We start from the raw sequence: 17,862 nt of genomic DNA, 5'->3' as shown, positions 1-17,862 counted from the left end.
AATATGCTGAGAATTGGCTTGTGCTGAAGAAACCGTCTATTAATTTTGATTTTCTGTTGAACTATTGGCCAGTCTTGAACCTCCTCATGTTTGGGGAACGTGTTCTGGAAGTTAGGTGCCAAGCTACTGTGGGGTTATCTGGACAGAGTAAGCTTTCTGTCTTTCTCAATCTGGTTTCAGATCTCAGGATAAGGCTGAGATACTAGCGTTGGCCACCAATACAAAATCCTAAGGCAGAGACCTTAGCATGGAGGCAGTGTGAGTGATGTGTGTAATGCATGACTGAGTGATGGATTCAGGGCAACTATCTGTATCAATATTAGATCTGTCACTTAGCTGTGTTCAGTGCTATTCATCATGCAGCAATGCTGATCTGGATATGTAGACTAAGTAGGGTGGACAGGATTTCAATGAAGTGAATCCATTTATTACTTTGAGGTAAGTATCTATGAGCTTTGAGGCCCCGAGGCCCCTTCTAGAGGCATGCAGGAGTAGGTCTCATTGTTATTCTTGCTCCAGGAAGCCATTAGGAGAACTATTTAGTGAGTATTGTTACCTACATATGTCACTGTCTTCTCAAGTCACAAGATCCATTTTCTTTCCTAAATAACAAACTGTTATTGAGGGATTTTTAGTCCATAGTGACAGACACCAAAAATTGCCCCAAGGTTAAAGCAAGAAAACCATTTGTATCTGAGCATTTTCAAGCGTGACATGGCAGTGGCAATCTCTGTGGTGAACTCTGTCTTCCTGCTATCTTGTTATTTAGCTGAGATGACAGATTAGCTAGAATAGAGTTAATTAAGGCAGAATGCTGATGAGACCAATAGATGGACATTTCTTCCTCAGTCAAGAAACTCCTGTAGGCTCTTTCTTGTTCCCTGATTGCCTTAGACAGTGTTCAGCAGGTCCCATTGACTTCAGTGGGCTCTGCGGGGGGCTCAGCAGTGTTGAAATCATGTACCTTAATTAGGTTTCTAAGTCTTGATTTAAGTGGGTAATAAGCAACGCTGGCACCTTTATGCTTGATATTGTGGCCATCTAATGGCCATTCACTGCTCTGTGTGGAAGGAATTAGTGTTCTCAGGTCAGTTCCCAAGAGCCAGTTGTCCACATCAGAACTCCAACTACCACGTTTCACACCTGTTGTCACCCTTGTGGACAAAGGGGCTAATCCAAAGCCCACTGAAGTCAAAGGAAGCGTTTCCGTTGACATCAATGGGCTTCCACAGAGATGCCAGCGATTGACTAGCAGTACGTTCTGAGCTGTTCGAGGTGGTCCTTTCTGGGCAGGCTGGGGGCCCAAGAGCATTGTTACTGGTGGCATTTTTGCATTGCTTCTGCTCATGCTGCATCATTTTATTTATTTTTTTTACATAGCTTGAGTATTTCACTCCCTCGGACTATCAGTATTGAAACATTTTTTAAGAAATTACTTAATTTCCTTTTTTATTTTCTTTTTTAAGGAAATTACTTAATTTCCTTTTCTAATTTCTCTGTCTTTTTTTTTTTTTTTTTTTTTAAGGAAATTAAAAAAAGAGCCTGCCCATTTTCACCCATCTTCTGTATTTTAACTTGGAAGATCCTGCGGTTTAGAAGAAAAACAAATTCAGGTTCCATTAGAAGTTAGTATATTCCATTTTTGTCTTCAGTAGCCAGAGGTATTGAAGGTTTCAGGAAGATTCCCATGGGAACATCACTTATGGAAAATGAAATTACACACACCTACATAAAACTAGAAACTAAAATTATGACTAGCACTAAAACAAAGACTCCTTCCTCCAGATAATTAGTCATATTGCTTAGCAATTCATGGTATTAGAATTAGAATTAGAAACTAATTAGAAACTAATAAATTAATTTACTGAGTAATATATTTAAAATATTTTATTTTCCATTTGGAGTTAAAAAAAAAGTTATACGTGAGAATTCTGAGTTGGAAAAGGTGCCAAAGTGATGGCCCTGAAGAGTGAAATTCTCTGTTCATCTGCAGGACTAGGGCAACAATTCAGCAAGGCACTTGTACTTCTGTCCCATTGAACTCAATGGAACTGACGCTCTTGCTGAAAGTTAAGCAGGTGCTTAAGTGCCTTGTTGTACAGAGATCTAGCCCCTGGGGACTTGGAACTTTGGCAATGGGGGGAGGAGGGACTCATGCCAGGCCACAGAGACCACAGGTTAGTCTAAGGCCCCTTGACATATGCCCCTGGCCTCTTGCTGATTTCCCATGAGATCAGCAGGGTTACTGAGTGAGCCCCACAGCCTATTATGTGGGGAAGCAAACTCCATCTCCCCAGTGGAATTATACGGGGGAATCTCTACACAGGGTTTCTCATGAAGATTTCCTCCCACAGAGCCTTATTCCACAGGTTTTGTGGCAAGAAGCAGTCATGTGGCCCTGCTGATGAACATGTTGTAGATACATAGGGAAGTAGAGTGACACTCACCAGTCTCGGTTCGGTAGATCGCTGAATGGCCATCAAATGTTAGTGATCTGTAGCCATTGCTGAGCTGGACTGGAATTGATTCACTGGACTCAATGACCTAAAAGTATTCAGTGACCTTCCAGTTTGGGCTTTGCAGGTGTTCCTTTCACCTTCCAGTGTGTTCTTTAATTTTTGTCAGCTAATTTCCAAAATATCTTTAATGTCAGTAATTCTGCGCAAATACAAGCGAAGAAGAAGCCTTTGTTACATTTGGTGTCAGGAATGAAAACCGGCTCATGTTTCTTTTTGTGGGGTGACAGTTGTGGTGGAGGTTCTTATGGCAAATGGAAGACGATGAGAAATCAACCTGTTCCCGAGAAATGTGAAGCGGCCGGGAAGTCCCCTGGATGGTGGTTGTCATTTTTTGTATGGCGAAGTTGCGATTCACCTGAGCTTGAACTTGGGTTTAATTAACTCGTAAGAAAACCTGCCACGCTTGGGATTTCTCCCAGCTTGGAGTTTTAGAGAGAGCTCTTCTGTGACCAGTTGTCTTCTTAGAATTATAAACTCAGAAGCCAACAGCACGATCCCGGTGGATACCATGCCACTTGTAAAGCAGAATTTCAGATGCTTTGTACGATGGATCGTTAGCTCATTTCAGCTTCAGGTGAAGGCAGGGAAATAAAACATTTCTGGTGACTGCACATGCAGTCCTTGGATTCCTAAATACCCCACTGAGCCACTTGATGGATATCAGTGTTTTTAGAAGGGAAATAAATGAAAACTCATGAAAAGAGCTCTTATTATTTACGGGGCAATGCATTTCCACAAATGACATCGGGGCAAAGGACTTCGGCTTCAGCTTCTGTCATGCCTTCTGAGCAACAGAGGTCTCTTTAGCTTTGCGTTCCCATAAAGGCTGTGTCTGCCGGAAACTTGCAGCCTGTTCTTCAGAGCCTTACCAAATCAGCTGAGCGGGCCTGGTGACAGATGATTACAGCTTTCCACCAGTTTAAATCCACAGGGCCCATAGTGGATGGACTCATTACTCTGTGTTATGAGTCAGTGGTCTCAGTTCAGTTCCTAGCACAGAGCCACACAGGCAATCCTAGGCGAGAGGCCAAGAATGGGCACATCCAGTAGCGTAGTCAAGGGCAAGCCCGAGTAAACAGAATTTTTCCACTGCTCATTTGTGGAATGTGGAGTATAGATCAGGATCGTTTACCTGCTTCTACACCACTGAACCCTTCCACGTTTGGGCAGAAAAACTTGGGCCAAACACATCAGCCCAACTCTTAAAAACAAGCTTCATTTTAAGCATATGCTTAAGTACATCCCCTCTGCTTAGGACCTATTGGCTCTAATAGGACTTATGTACATATTTAGAATGAAGCATGTGCTTAAATGCTTTGCTGGATCAGGGCTAACTCGCCTCCTGTTGTGGTTCTAGGAAGCAGGAACAGAGAGGCCAGAAGGCTGACTGGGAGCTTCAGGCACTAAAAAGTGTCCAGGGCTTGAAGTGAGGAGATGTAAGGAGCCCAAGTGATTGGTAACAAAGAGGGATTATTGCAGCACCAGAAACTAGGGGTGTGGGGAGCTGAGCAGAGACAAGGGGGAAACAAGAGCAGGAGAGACATACCCAGAGAGGATTGGGGATGAGACAGGAGGGAAGGCAGGAGGGGAATGGGCAGGGCAGGACCAGTAGGGGAGCAAAGGGTGGCGCTGCTGCCCATAAATAGAAGAGTCAGGAAGATGGGCAGGCAGAGAGAGTGGAAGCAAGGACAGTAATTGGCAACACTTCAGGAGCTTAGGTATGGGAGACACTCCGAATGCCAGCATCCCAGCAAGGACGTGGGGGTTCGTGGCCAAGCGTCAGCTGTGAGGTGCTCTTCTCCCAGGAAACAAATAAATGGAGACCTGGTGGTTTTTAGCTCATTATCCTGAAAGGTTCATGAGGGAATGGGGGGAAGGCCAGTTGAATCTGTCAGCAATTTATAAGAGGCCTGTTTCCCTCTTCAGAAAACTCACACACAAGCAGTGTTCCAAGCAGGCAGTAGCATGACAGGAAGTTCACGCAAATATGCATCAAAGGAACACGAGGCCTGGCTATGTGCCCATGGGAAGGATTGATGTGACTGAGCTGGCTGTCCCTCGCCAGACCTTCCCCGGCCTGCTCCTGTGGCTTTTGGTGCCACTTTCATGCCTGATTTATTCTCCACTGGGGCTCTGGCATGACAGTGGCAACCCAGGGGTATGTCCTTTTGTGACCTGGCATTCCTGTGGGTTCCACAACTCGAAGGGGAGGGAATGATGCTTATTTTGCTGTGTGGGGGAGAGGGTGGTGGCACCCGGAGAATCCATGTCAGTGGGGAAGGGCAGTTGTCTGGAGTAGATCAGAGGTGCTGAGCACCTGCAACTCTCATTGGGATCTCCATCAGGCCACACAGGCAGCAGCTGTTACACTGTAAAGGCTTCAGGTGACTGGGTTGAAATGGAGCGGAGCAGCTGATGTGTTAACAGGACATGTAGAAAATGAGGAGATGAGCCAGACGGAAATAACTCTGCCTGTGAACCAAGGTCTTGCTTTTGTTGGAGATCTGTCATGGGGTTAAAGGAGGAGGGAGTTTTGGTTGCCACATAGTGACTACCAGTCACTGTCGTCTTCAATCTGGCTTTTAGGAGAGAATGTGGGGTTCTTTGAGGGATGGGGTTCCATTTATGTGTGCGTTACAGCAGAAGCAAGAATAATGATCTAACTCACAGTAACATCTATCCCGAAGGGCTTAGCCTCAAATCAGGAAACTGAAAGTGAAAACTGATGATGGGTGAATTGGTTTGCGTGAAGCATGACTAATTTTGAACCTTTGCTGAACACTCTACCCCAATACTTACTTGAGGTGAGGTGTTTGTTTGGTTGTTTTTTGTTTTGCGTTTAATTGGATGTTTATTTTAAACATCTGATGCCTGTGACACATGTGGCGACAAGTTTGACTCAAACAGGTTGATTCTTCGTCGTCTCAATGATGGGCACCGATCCTTGGAGGCAAGCCGCACACTGAGTAAATTTCTGCCAAATGTGTTTGTAAAGTGTGTTTTGAGACAGCGCATCTCATTCCCCAGGCCGACAAAACTGTAGTGTCTCCATCGGGGCTGATAACAGAAGCAGTGCCTGCTTTGTCTGGAATTCGATACATTATGATCCTTTTGTGCTGTTATAGTTTCGGATGTTCGCAGGAGGTGTCAGGTCTGCCTGTCTGCTTTCCAGTGTTAAAAGCTTCCCCTGTGGCAATATAACCAAACAGTATGTTTCACTTATCCTCTGGGAGCCAGGAACAGAGGGGGTACCTCATCAGGGAAAACCCAACCTGTTCAGCCTGATGTAGAACAGTCTGCAACATCCCAGGGTTTGGTATTCAGCATGAGGGCTGGGAATAAATCCTCTCCTCACCACAGGAATGGGGAAGGGCTCCTCTGGGGCAGAGCTGGCATGTGCTGGTGGAGGAAGCAGGCACATGTTCATGTTGTTACTGGCTGCCAAATACAGCAGATTTTTTTAGACATCTGCATGATGGCTTTGGAAAGTCTTCCCAGGACACGGAGGGGCTTCAGTTCAAGTTTTTTGCTCTTCATTGTTAAACCTGTTACATTTTTCTCTCACTTCCTCTCCCTCAGGGGTGTATTCCCACAGGGTCTGCCTGATGAATATGCCTTTGTAGCCACTTTCAAATTCCGGAAGGCTTCCAGGAGAGAAGACTGGTATATTTGGCAGATTATCGACAAGTACGGCATACCACAGGTAGGAGGCCTTTCCAGACATCAAGAGCAGCCTGTTTCACACAAGCTGGCTGTGCTGCTTTAACCCCTCACTCCCCCTTCCAAATAGACTAATGAAAATCCCTTTTGACTGACTGACATTTTCAGTTCCTTCTGCTGAACAACCTTTGCCTTTGCAATTGGACACTGCCCATGATTTACCTTGGGAGGAATGTTCGCTCAGACAGTGGCTGTGGTTGAGGAGGAAATGGGCAGAGAAAAGACACGCTCCTAATTTTTAAAAGCACTTTTAGTTTTTTCAATAATTTTAAACAGCCTGTGCTGAACAGAAAAATTACAGCGTGCCCCAGAGCAGGGGAGGATGGCTTCATGGTTAAAGCACAGGGCTGGGCCTCAGGAGAGGTGGCTTCTCTTCCTGCCTCTGCCACAGACTTCCTGATTTTGGGTGATATTGGGCCGGTCACTTAACATCCCTTTGCCTCAGTTTCCTGCCCTATGAAATGGGTATAATAATGCTTCCCTACCCCACATGGGGTTTGTGAAGGTTAATTCATTAATGTTTGTAAAGCACTTTCAGATTCTCAGACAGAAAGAGCTATCACAATTCTGTCACAGAATCCGGTGAGTACCTCCTCCTCAGATGGCGGTGAGGGGGAATTCAAATCTCTGCTGCATCTGGAGCCTCAGCAGTCTCTAACGCTGGTTCCTTGCTTGGCCTTCGTGGCGCATTTCCTGGGCACCGACTCTCTGCTACCCCTACTTGGAAATGGGGCTGTTCAGCCCACCTGAACTAGGCCCCCAAGCCTAGCACTGATTCCACCCCACCCCCCAAGATGTTACCGTTACTTAAATACACCCTGCTTCAGAACTCCACCTCAAAGGTCTGAAACTCCTGGTAAAAGTTGAACTCTCTCAGAGGCATGCAGCAGCTGTGAAGCAGTTCATCTACCTCAGACGCTTTGCACAGAGTCTGATACATTTGTTCTTTTTTACCTAATCATGCAGCGCACAGGAGAGTGTGGATCAGACAAAACAATAAACTGTACATGCATGTCACTTTCTATCTCACCCTTCACTTGGGAGTTCTTTGGGACTATTGCTGTGCAGGAAAGCAGGCAGACAAGGTGTCCCCTGCCTGATGTACCCTTTTACATGATAGGTGGTCCGTCCCTCAGGGAATTCCTTACTCATCTTCTGTGACCTTGATGTCTGCTGCCTCAGGTTTTCCCTCTGTCTCCCCCTAGTCCTGTGTGTTTCTTTATTTAAACCCCACCTGGTGACCTTTTCCCTTCTGTTCTATTCCTGGTAAGTTTCCTCTGTTCCTACCTTCCCCCTCCATTCCCAGGGGTAAGTAGAATCCTTTTCCAAGGCTTGAACTCCTTTTTAGCATAACCTGTGTATAGTTAAAGTGCTGTCATTAACCTTAAGTATTTCCCTTTGTCCCTGTCTGCTGTGTACCAGCTACAAGACTCAGCAGTGGTGGATCCAGTTACATGTAGACACTCATGATACAGCTGTTTTTCATAATACAACTTCACAGTATCAACTGGAATTCATAAGCTATACGTACAAAGCCAAATTCATCACACGTACAATATAATGTTATCTGTTCCCATATATTTTTTTTAACCACCACACCATGTTGTTGTTTTTTTCTTTGGGGGTGGGTTTTTTGTTTTGCCTGCTCTGTATACTTCATTTTGTTATTATAGAATTACTCATGATTCCTGAGTGGGCTGCCAGTGCTGATTGATTTAACAGTGCGAAAGATTATTATTCCTTTGGATTTGAACTTCCTAAGGATGTGGGGAAATATCTGAGGCACTCAGACAGCACAGGGAATAGGTGTAGTATAAGAACTTAGCTAGCTAGATTCTTAAATCAGCCAGTGAACATAGATTAATATCACTGATTTAATATCAGCTGATTTGTGATAAAAGGAAATGTAGCTTACTGTGAAACCATACTCTCTTAATTCCAAGCCCTATATACAATACAGTCAATCATTTCCTGTTGTTCTTAGCTGAAAAATTGAACCCCTTAAATTTGGAAAGCAAAAAGCAATGGGTACACATTTGAAAAGTACCTAAGGCTGGTTTTCAAAAGTGACTTTGACATTTAGGAGCCGTAACTCTCATTGAAAGTCAATACAGCTTAGGCTCCTAAATGCCTAAATCACTTTTGAAGATGGGATTTAGGCTCCTATGTTATTCAGGTGCTTTAGAAAAATTTTCCCTTTATCTACTTGCTTCTACACCTCATAGTTTCCTGTGTACAGTGCTTGAGCCATCGGATGGAGGTATTATGAGAAACAATATGCTCTTAGCAATGGCCTTGGAAAGGGAAAGGGAGATAATTACAATTAGTGGGTGGGGTATGAATTCCACTAGAGGTGACAGGGGTTTACCTAGCACAGGATTAAACTGGACTCTTTCTCTCTTATTTGAAAACTTGATTAAATTTGAGTCCAGTCACTCAGTACTTTCTCCTTCCTTGGCACTGCTTGACCATTTTAGTCTTAAGGCAGGTAATTTAGGCCATGTATCAGCTAATCCCTTTAACACACCTTGTCCTTTCTCAATCTCATTTCCTATCCCATCTTCAGGTATGTTTCCCACATCCTGCCTATATCTCTTCCCCTTTCCTTCTACTATTAGTTGCTTTGATTCTGTAAATCACTTTGGGGTGCAGTTTCTGTGAAAGGATGAGTTTAGAGAACAAAGTTGTGTTTGTATTGGCAGCGTTCTTCCTGTTGGTTCCCAGGTGTCTATCCGACTAGATGGAGAGAACAAAGCCGTGGAGTACAGTGCCATTGGGCTGACCAAGGACGCAGTGCGAGTGGTTTTTCGAAATGCACGAGTCAGCGATTTGTTTGACCGCAACTGGCATAAGATCGCCCTCAGCATTCAGTCCAAGAGCGTCTCCCTCTACATTGACTGCAAACTAGTTCAGACGTTGCCTATTGAAGACCGAGAAAATATTGACATTCAAGGAAAGACAGTGATTGGCAAACGCCTGTATGACAGCGTACCCATAGATGTAAGTACTGAGCCTGCAGATTCGTTCCCAGGGAAACGATGTCCATCTGTGCAAGGTGGACGGGGTTATCTGGTGTTATCCTTTCGCTGAATCCTCTCTTTATTCACCGTTATTAACTGAATCTGTGCATTTGATTAACTGTCTGGGAATGACTGACATCTCATCAGATACCAGGGTTTCTGTCTTCTAACCTGAAGTGAGTAGTACAAGGATACAAAAGAGGGGGCTCCATCTCATCCTTCCAGCCACTCCGAGATTGCCATTGTTAAACCCATGTCTGAAATCATAGGTATGGATCACTCACAAACGTCATCGCCAAATCTTCATAATACCAAACAGCATTAGAATGTCTCTTTGCTGTCCCAATCTGGCCCTACATGGGGTTTCATGTGTATTAGTTAGAGGCAGAGAAGACTTGTTAAATCTTTGAGTCCTCCCCTGCAATGTCAGGATATGGTCCTCACTGCACAGAGAATACATCTGGGATTAAATAAGTACCAGGCTTGGTCTTAGCAAAAAGATCAAGATACTTACACTGGGCCTGGTTCTCTTCTTACATGCATATAAATCAGGGGTAACTCCACTGTAGTTATAAGGGCACAGTGCAAAGAGAACGCAGTGTGCATGTAAAATGATTTAGTAGCATTAGTAAATGATTCCGTGGAGTTGAACAAAATGAACCATCCTATCCAACTGAAATTTCAAGGGGAATTTAGGTAGACGGAGTATAATTTCCAGATAGGAATTTGGCCAGGACACACATATATACATATACATCCTTATTCTTATTAAAAGCACCACAGAATTTTTAATGAACACAGGTAGTCAGGATCTCATTAGCATAGTGCCCTTCACAGAATGCTGGGGTGTTAACAGAGGGGGGTATCAGCTGTGGGCCCCCAGAACCATCATGATCTAGTCTCATCTGGCCTTTGTATTGTTCGCACGTTTTGCTTTGAAATACTAGGCACAAGTTGGCATTAATAATTCACAGTCTCTGAAACACGGCCTTATTGTCCGTCTTTGTTTTCTAGTTTGATCTTCAGCGGATGGTCATTTACTGTGATTCCCGACATGCCGAGCTGGAAACCTGCTGTGATATTCCCTCTGGACCAGTGAGTTGTTGTTTTGGTTTTATATATGCATATGCACAGCCACTCTTAGTTTAGATCTATTATCCAAATAAGGGGACGTGAGTCTGATGTTAGGCAGGTAATGAATCAAACCAATGGAATTGGTAACATAACATAGTGATGAGTTTACTGAAAAAGAGAAAAGTATGAAGAATGAAATGTTTCCATCTCTCTTTTCCCTGGCAAACTATCATGGGAAACAAAAATCTGAAGGGTTCAACTGCTGATTGAAGAATATAAATTCATTGTAAAGGTATTCAGTGTATTTCCTACTGCTGTTGTACGGGAAGAGCTAAGATAGCAACAGTTGCTAGTTAGTAGTCTCAGTCCGGTTCCCAATGGATGGATGTCTGCATTGCAAAAAACACCATCACAGTGTGGCTGAAGTCTCAGTCACTGTTGTAGCAATTGTTTGGATAAACAGGTTTGCAGGGTCCATACTGGTACCTTTCATCAGTAGTTTTAAAAATCCCAAATCCAAACACACAATTGATTTTCTGATTCCCCAAGTCTCTGGAGTTTGACATAGCTAGCAACATGTCTCGATAAATACCAATTTGGCTGCCATAAACTGGATAAAAGGCAAATGAGGTTTCTGAAAGGGAAGGCCTGATCATGACATGAGCTGTTTGGATTTAGTGCCAGGTGACGGTCGTTACTGAAGCGCCACCTGCTGAAATAAGACCCACTGTCGGCAGCGAACAAGTGGGCCCCACAAACACCCTCAACTGTTCCTGTCCTGCTGGAGAAAAGGTGAGTGACTCTGTGTTCCGTTCTGGGAATCTTTGTTTCTTCTCCCTGGCGAGCCCGTTTGGTTTTGGGAGCACGGTCTAGTAGAGGAGTTGCATAGTGATTGCACTGCAGTGCCAGGCAGGATCACAGACTCCTAGATTGTAAACTTGTTGGGGAAAAGGACTGTGTCTTGGGTGTTCTGTCCACACCTAGTTCAGTGGATCTTGATTGAGACTTCTCCAGATCAACCTAGAAAATGAAGCAGCTATTTTTACCACCCCTTATGAGTACAGGTTTTGTAGGACATAATAGGAATGGGCTGTTAGGGTAAATGTGAGACATGCAGAAGGAATCCCCTTGCTGTCAGTGGAGTTGGGCCTGTTTAAGTCTGCAGGGAATGTGGCCATTGGGGTGTTAGCACTGCAGCAATATTTTCATTGCTGACTTTTTTACTGTAGTCTGTCAATGCTCAAATGTTAGGGATGTGTCGTTTTTCCTCCATTGCCCACTAAAATCCGTGGGGCTCTTTCCATTGTCTCTGTTGGACCCCTAGTGTGCTGGCATGTAGTGAGAAGAACTGTCTCCTTACAGTCTCCTTTTTCTTTCTTTAGGGCGAGAGGGGCCCAGCTGGCCCTGAAGGTCCTAGAGGTCAAAAGGTCAGTAGTATGATTTCTACTTTGTCTGTTTAAAAATATCCTGTGAGGTGCTGGGTTATTCTGTATGACTGGAAGAGTTGAAGGAAGAGAATCAAATTAATTGTACAGCAGACAAGAGAAGGGTTGGATGTGTCCAGGGTAGGGCATGGGGAATGCAGTCTACAAAAAAACAGACTTCAAAGAGAAACTGCAGAGCTGGAACTCTTATGCAAACTCGACACAATTGAACTGGGTCTGAACAGGGACTTGGGATGGTTATCTCATTACAAGAAGTAATTTTCACTGTTCACACATTCTCACCTTCTAATCAATGGTTGTGAATAGGCCTCAACTACTCTAACTTAATGGACTTTGCTCATACCTAACTTCCCCATTGTTGTTACTTACCCTTAGATGTATATATATACCTTCTCTCTGATTTCTATTCCTTACATCTGATGAAGTGGGTTACAGCCCACGAAAGCTTATGCCTGCAGAAATTAAATTTGTTAGTCTTTAAAGTGCTACAGGACTCTTGTTTTTGTTGTGTACAGACTAACACGGCTACCCCTCTGGAACTTTTCAGTAGTTAGAATGCGTGTCTTGACTATGCTTATCCTTAATTTCATTGAAGTGGATTATATAGCTTCTAGAAGCACTAAAATGCAAAATCTTTGTTTTTACATTGGCTCTTTCTCAAACTAGTGTAATCCATGAGGCTGACATCACAACTTTGATAGTGATTCTCCAGTAATTCTGCACTCTTTCTGCACTATGCCCAAGATAAAAGGACACATCCTCGTTCAGAACTTCACTGAGCCTGGAGAAGGACAATGGAGCCCTGTAATCCAGTATCTAGCAAGAGCATTTGTGTCATGGGATGAAGTTAAATATGGGCTATATTTGTAGATAGGTTTCTTCTTAGAATGAACAGAGTAAACCAATCATTCTTTGCCCCGATGATTGTAAATCCTATTTAGCTGGATGATACTGATCTCTGAGGAAGTGTGGTAGGGAGGTCACTTATTCTGTATGCATGGTGAGGCCCAGAATCCCAAACCCTGAGTTTGTAGAGAGGTTCGCTGTACTGCCAATTGTTAAACGTTTCTGGGATGCAGAAAGAAATGCTTGGGGTATATATTTTCTGCTTAGGTAAATGGACACAGGCCTGTTGACATTAAGCTGCGCCTGTTTAAAATGGCTGGGAATTTGGCCCGTTGTTCCCATGGGACTATACATAGTTCCATTCCTATTTTAATCTCTGGCAGTGTAAGTAATGACGGGCTATTCTTCAGAATGGCAGAACCATGAGAAATTACTGTGAGAAGAACACAAAAGGATGGCACTGATAAAACAAAAGAAAGAAAATGTATATGTTGTCTCACTCATCGGCAAATCCATGTAATAAATTCCAGGCCACTTCACTCTCAGTAAAAGGGATTAAACATGGTTCTGTAGATGGAGGATTGAATGGCAAGCCTTATTCCTGATCTATGACTAGTAATCAGCTGGCTTTGATGTTCCATAACCCATGTGCATCCAAGGACCTATAAGGTTTGTGTAACGGTGATCTAATGAACTCTGCACAGACCAAGGGTTGGGGAATCTTGCATTTCAATCCAAGATCTGCTGATGACTCACTATGTGGGAAGGTTGAGGTCATTTAACTTCTATGTTCCTCAGCTTCCCTATCCACTAAATAGAGCTACTTTTTGGTGCCTGCCTCCCAGGGATGCTGCAAAGATTAATTACTAAATGGATGTAAAACCCTTTATGTCATTTGTGGCCTAGTTAACATCTAGACTAGATTGTCACTGTCCTCACGCAGCCCAAAGGAGACTAGCCCCCCTCCACCAGCCTGTATATGCACCTTTAGCCCTGCTCAGATTGTGACGCTGGCCCTGGGGTACATAGCAAGGGCTACTCACCTGCCCCTCCTCCTGTATAGCCAGCCCCAAGCATTCAAAAATCAGGAGTCAGGCCTCAACAATTACGTGCTTGGGTTACAAGATTGAAATAAAAATTGGGCTCAATTTGTTCATCTTCTGGTTAATGAGCCTTTAGGGTGCCCTCAAGTCCTATTTTTTTTTTTTTATATTTTTCTCTGCCACCACAAGGACTAGAAACTTACTCTTTAAAATGGAAGCTGTGAGTCTCACCATGTCCCATGACTCCAGGAGCTGGAGCTTTAAGGAAAACATCAAATATCATGAGACACATGATAAAATCATTAGAGTTGGTGTCACGGAGGTGCCAACCTTGCATGCCCCCTCATGGCATGGCAGTTCTGCCTCAGTTTTCCCAACGGAATCTTCTGCACACCGCTGTTATGGACACGGCTTATTCTCTGGCCAAGTCACTGTGAGAGCTCAACCCCTACTGGGGTAACAGAGTCCCCAAGTCACAGTCCAGCAGAAACACAAACCAAAAGAATCTTCAGCCTACCTGGGCTCGGCTTTCAGTACCTTCCTATCAGGCAGGCTCCAGCTGCAGCAGCTTGCCTTAATGCCCGCTGTTACAGAGTTCTTGGAGGGCCCGGGGCCTAGTGGGTGACATGCCTAGTTTCCAGGCTCACCTCCCAGGAGGAAGAGTTCCTGACCCTGGTGTGTGGCTTGGCTTAACCTCAGGGTTTTCAATGTCCTCCCCCTCTCCTTACAAGAGGGGAAGCAGGCTGGAACAGAGGCTTATGCCTATCAGAGTACAAGGGCACTTGGTAGCAGACCCCAGACCCTCCCACTCTATGGACTCTAACCCAGGGTCCTAAGAGAGCCAACAGCGTCCAGCGCTCGGAGTTGCCTCTCTGGGTCACCTCCTACCGTCCGTCTCCCACCACGTCTCCGAGTCCAATATAGGATAGCAAAAGAAACGAAAAAACAGCTAAAGCTTCAGCCCCAACCAGGCTCAGCTGGTGACCCGCAACCTTGTTCAGGAGCTCTCCGGCTACGTCCGTCTTCCTCTCCAGCCTCCCCCGTCGGAGCCGAGTTACTCTCTTTTAAGCACTCTGTCCAGTTGGAGCATACTCTGCAGGTCTGGAAGGGTGAGGTTACCTGGGTCCAGGGTTGCCCTTTATTCCCTTGGGGCCCCGGGTGGGGTTTGTACACCCCATCACACTCACCATTGGCTTCCTGGTAACAAGGGAAACTCTCAGTCTGTGTCCGGCACCTTCCCGCAGCTCGGTCCTGGCTGACTCCCATCTTCAGTCAGCTTCTAACCTGACCCAGGCTTCTTGCACAGGGCAGGAGTGACCTGTCTGCTTGTCTTCTTGATCTGTCCCCAACCTGACCACTCTTGCTCATTAACCCCCTCCTGGCCAGTGTGGGGTTCACATAGCCCATCACTGCTGTCACCTGACCAGAAATGTGCAGAGAGTGGGAGGAGTCCAGGCTCTGCTCCCCTTCTGACAGCCAGAGCAATTGGGCAAGCACATATGAGGGAGTATGCATACGTGAGAAGGGTGAAGTAACTTACTTCCTCCCCAAAGCAAGGGAGAAGCAGAGGAAGAATTGTAACCAGGTTGTCATCAGGAGCTGGGAATATGGATCTCAGGGTCCTTAGACATTGATGCTGAGAATGACTCCATATCCAGTACGCTGAATTCCAATGAAGGGAAAGATCAGGGCTGGAAAGCTTAGATGACACTCTTTTTGTTACATTGCCTGACTCCTGTGAATATCCCATGCAACTGAGTAAAAATCGGATACAGTGTAGGAAGATAACAAGCTTCTATTTTTCTCCAGTTTAAGTCCCATAACCCAGGGCAAACCACAGGAACTCACTGAGATTAGAGAAAGGAAAAGCTTCTTTTAGAGGTGATTGTCTCTGCCTCAGTCCCCTATGCTGTCAAAGTGAGGGTAATGTGCTGTGACACAACATATGTGTTTTGGAAGGAGATGCAGCAAAAAAAAAAATATTAGAGAAAGAAGCAGGAAATAGACTTGGAAGGATCAGCGTGTGGACATGGGAGACTGAATTCTGTTGTTAATGTGCTACAGAATACAATGGTTAACACCATCTTTATTCAGTTATTCTTGGATGCAGCACACTTTTCACCCCTATTTTCATAGATTTATAAGGCTGGAAGGGATCACTGTGATCATCTAGCCTGACCTGTGTAACACAGATCAAAGAACTTCTCTGAATTAAATCCTGTTGGAACAAAAGCAAATCTTTTAGAAAAAAAAACCCAAAATCCCATCATGATTTAAAAATTGTCAATGATGGAGAATACACCACAGTCGCTGTAAGTTGTTCCAATGGTTAATCACTGTTACTGTTGAAAATTTGCACCTTCTTACTAAATTAAACAATTAGACTTCAGCACATCGCTATGCTGTTAAATGGGTGTCTCCATCAGATAAAGCACATGTTCCTGACAAGGGGCTCTGTAAGTGGTGGGACTGAACACTTCTTATAGTTACAAGTGTGGACAAGGGCAAATGGAATTCAGCACTGTATCAGAAACCAGGGTTAAATCCCACTTCATCCAGAATGGGGAAATCTTGCGCGGCTGCGGGGGCCATTGCGGCTGGCTCTGTGCTATTCCTTGCAGAGTAGAATGTATGGGACATTCCAGCAACTCCTGACTGATGTAAGACTTTCCAGCCAGGAGGAGCCTTGCGGTTGCTCTGAGTTGCGCCAGGAGCTGAACTGGTCCCTGTCCGTGATTGGGACTGAGGTGTGGAAAGATCTTTTAAACCCATCTTTGTTCTTACTCCTGAATTACACAGACTTCAGCTCCAGAGCTGGTAGGAATTCTTTTTTAACAAAAAAAAAAAAATCTGAATTTTTCACAAATATTGTTTTTTAATTTTCTGGTTAGAACTGGAAAATGAACCCCCCCACATTTTTTCAGTTTATCACTTTCCTTTTCCCCCTCTGTCTCATTTTCCCCTTTTCTACTGCTTTTTCCAAAAGAAATAAAAGGGGGGGCAGGGGACAAAACCCCACAATACAGAAAAAAATGTGGAAAAAGCAAAAACAAAAAAATTTCTGAAACAAAAATATTCATGACAAATTCTGAATCAAAGAAACATGGTTCCTTTTTTAAACCCATATAACAGAAATGACTGAAATTTTTGAAATTTTTCATTATTTGCTCCCTTTTTTTGGACCATCTTAACAAGTAAGGGATACAGCTCTCTGGATCTAATGCAGCACACTTTTTCAAGGACTGGGAATCCTCACTGCGTTGAAAGGAGAGGTCTCTTTGCCTTGACATTGCCCCTTTAAGAACTCCATCTGTATTATAAAAACAATGGCTGTGTATAAATCATACACCCACACCCAAGCTTCCCACCTATTGTAAACAAAGTAATGCACGGGTGGGCTTTATGTTTGCAGCATCACCTGCCCCGTTGCTAGCTGTTAAGTTGGGGCTTTGGGAGAGGTGTGCTTCAGTATTTTGAGACAAATCTTTGATGCCCTTAAATAACAAATACATATTTGAATTATTGAACATACAAACATTAACATGGGGCAGCTCTTGAGATAAATCGATTGTTAGGTGCAATAAGCAATGGCCTTTCAGAAAAACGATATGCTTTACAGTCTGTGGCGCTAACCCCCCTTTTCTCTTCTCCAGGGAGAAAGTGGCCGTCCAGGATTCCCTGGTCTAAAAGGAGAGTCGGTAAGTAAGAGATGTCACAGGCTGACTGATTTTTGTGGTGGAACACAAGAGACGGAAAAACGGTGGTTCTCCTACTGATTGCATGGGGCCTCTGCTAGTGGCTGCCCTTTGCTGACGGGTCCCTCGTGGCCAGAGTTCCATGGTCAGCACTCTCTCTGTTCTTTGTCTTCGGAGCCCTTGTCTACACTGCAATTAAGCATCTGTGCCTGGCCTGTGTCAGCTGACACGGGACCCCATGATATGGGAGGGCCCTGTTTAACTGCAGTGTAGACATACCCTTACGACCCACCGCAGCCTTTCCTATAAGTCCTACCACTCTCCATTGACGGGCTGCTTTAATAACTGCTAACCGTCCCGCCAATTAATTCCATCGCTGCAATCCAAAGGTTGGCACTTATCTCTGGCTCTGCTGCCATCCACATTCCCCTGCCATAGCCTGCTCCTCACAGGGTCACTTCTCACAGCTGTCTCTCCCTGGAGTTTAGCCTTCTGACTCT

At 44.5% G+C, this 17,862-nt stretch overlaps 1 protein-coding gene across 1 annotated transcript in view; it reads left to right on the top strand.

The window, feature by feature from the left end:
* COL22A1 (collagen type XXII alpha 1 chain) overlaps window positions 1-17,862 on the top strand; it is a 266,483-nt gene that overhangs the window by 92,327 nt on the left and 156,294 nt on the right. The window contains exons 6-11 of the mRNA XM_067531757.1: window positions 6,099-6,222; window positions 8,964-9,239; window positions 10,274-10,354; window positions 11,012-11,125; window positions 11,716-11,760; window positions 17,321-17,369. Coding sequence (XP_067387858.1) covers window positions 6,099-6,222; window positions 8,964-9,239; window positions 10,274-10,354; window positions 11,012-11,125; window positions 11,716-11,760; window positions 17,321-17,369 — 689 coding nt within the window. The remainder of the gene's footprint in view (window positions 1-6,098; window positions 6,223-8,963; window positions 9,240-10,273; window positions 10,355-11,011; window positions 11,126-11,715; window positions 11,761-17,320; window positions 17,370-17,862) is intronic.

The sequence above is a fragment of the Emydura macquarii genome, unplaced genomic scaffold (assembly GCF_026122565.2).
Source record: "Emydura macquarii macquarii isolate MOO-44397 ecotype Brisbane River unplaced genomic scaffold, CSIRO-AGI_Emac_v2 contig_369, whole genome shotgun sequence".
Taxonomy (NCBI): domain Eukaryota; kingdom Metazoa; phylum Chordata; order Testudines; family Chelidae; genus Emydura; species Emydura macquarii.
Note: the sequence above shows the minus strand (reverse complement) of the source record. Positions and strands in the feature narration are given on the sequence as shown.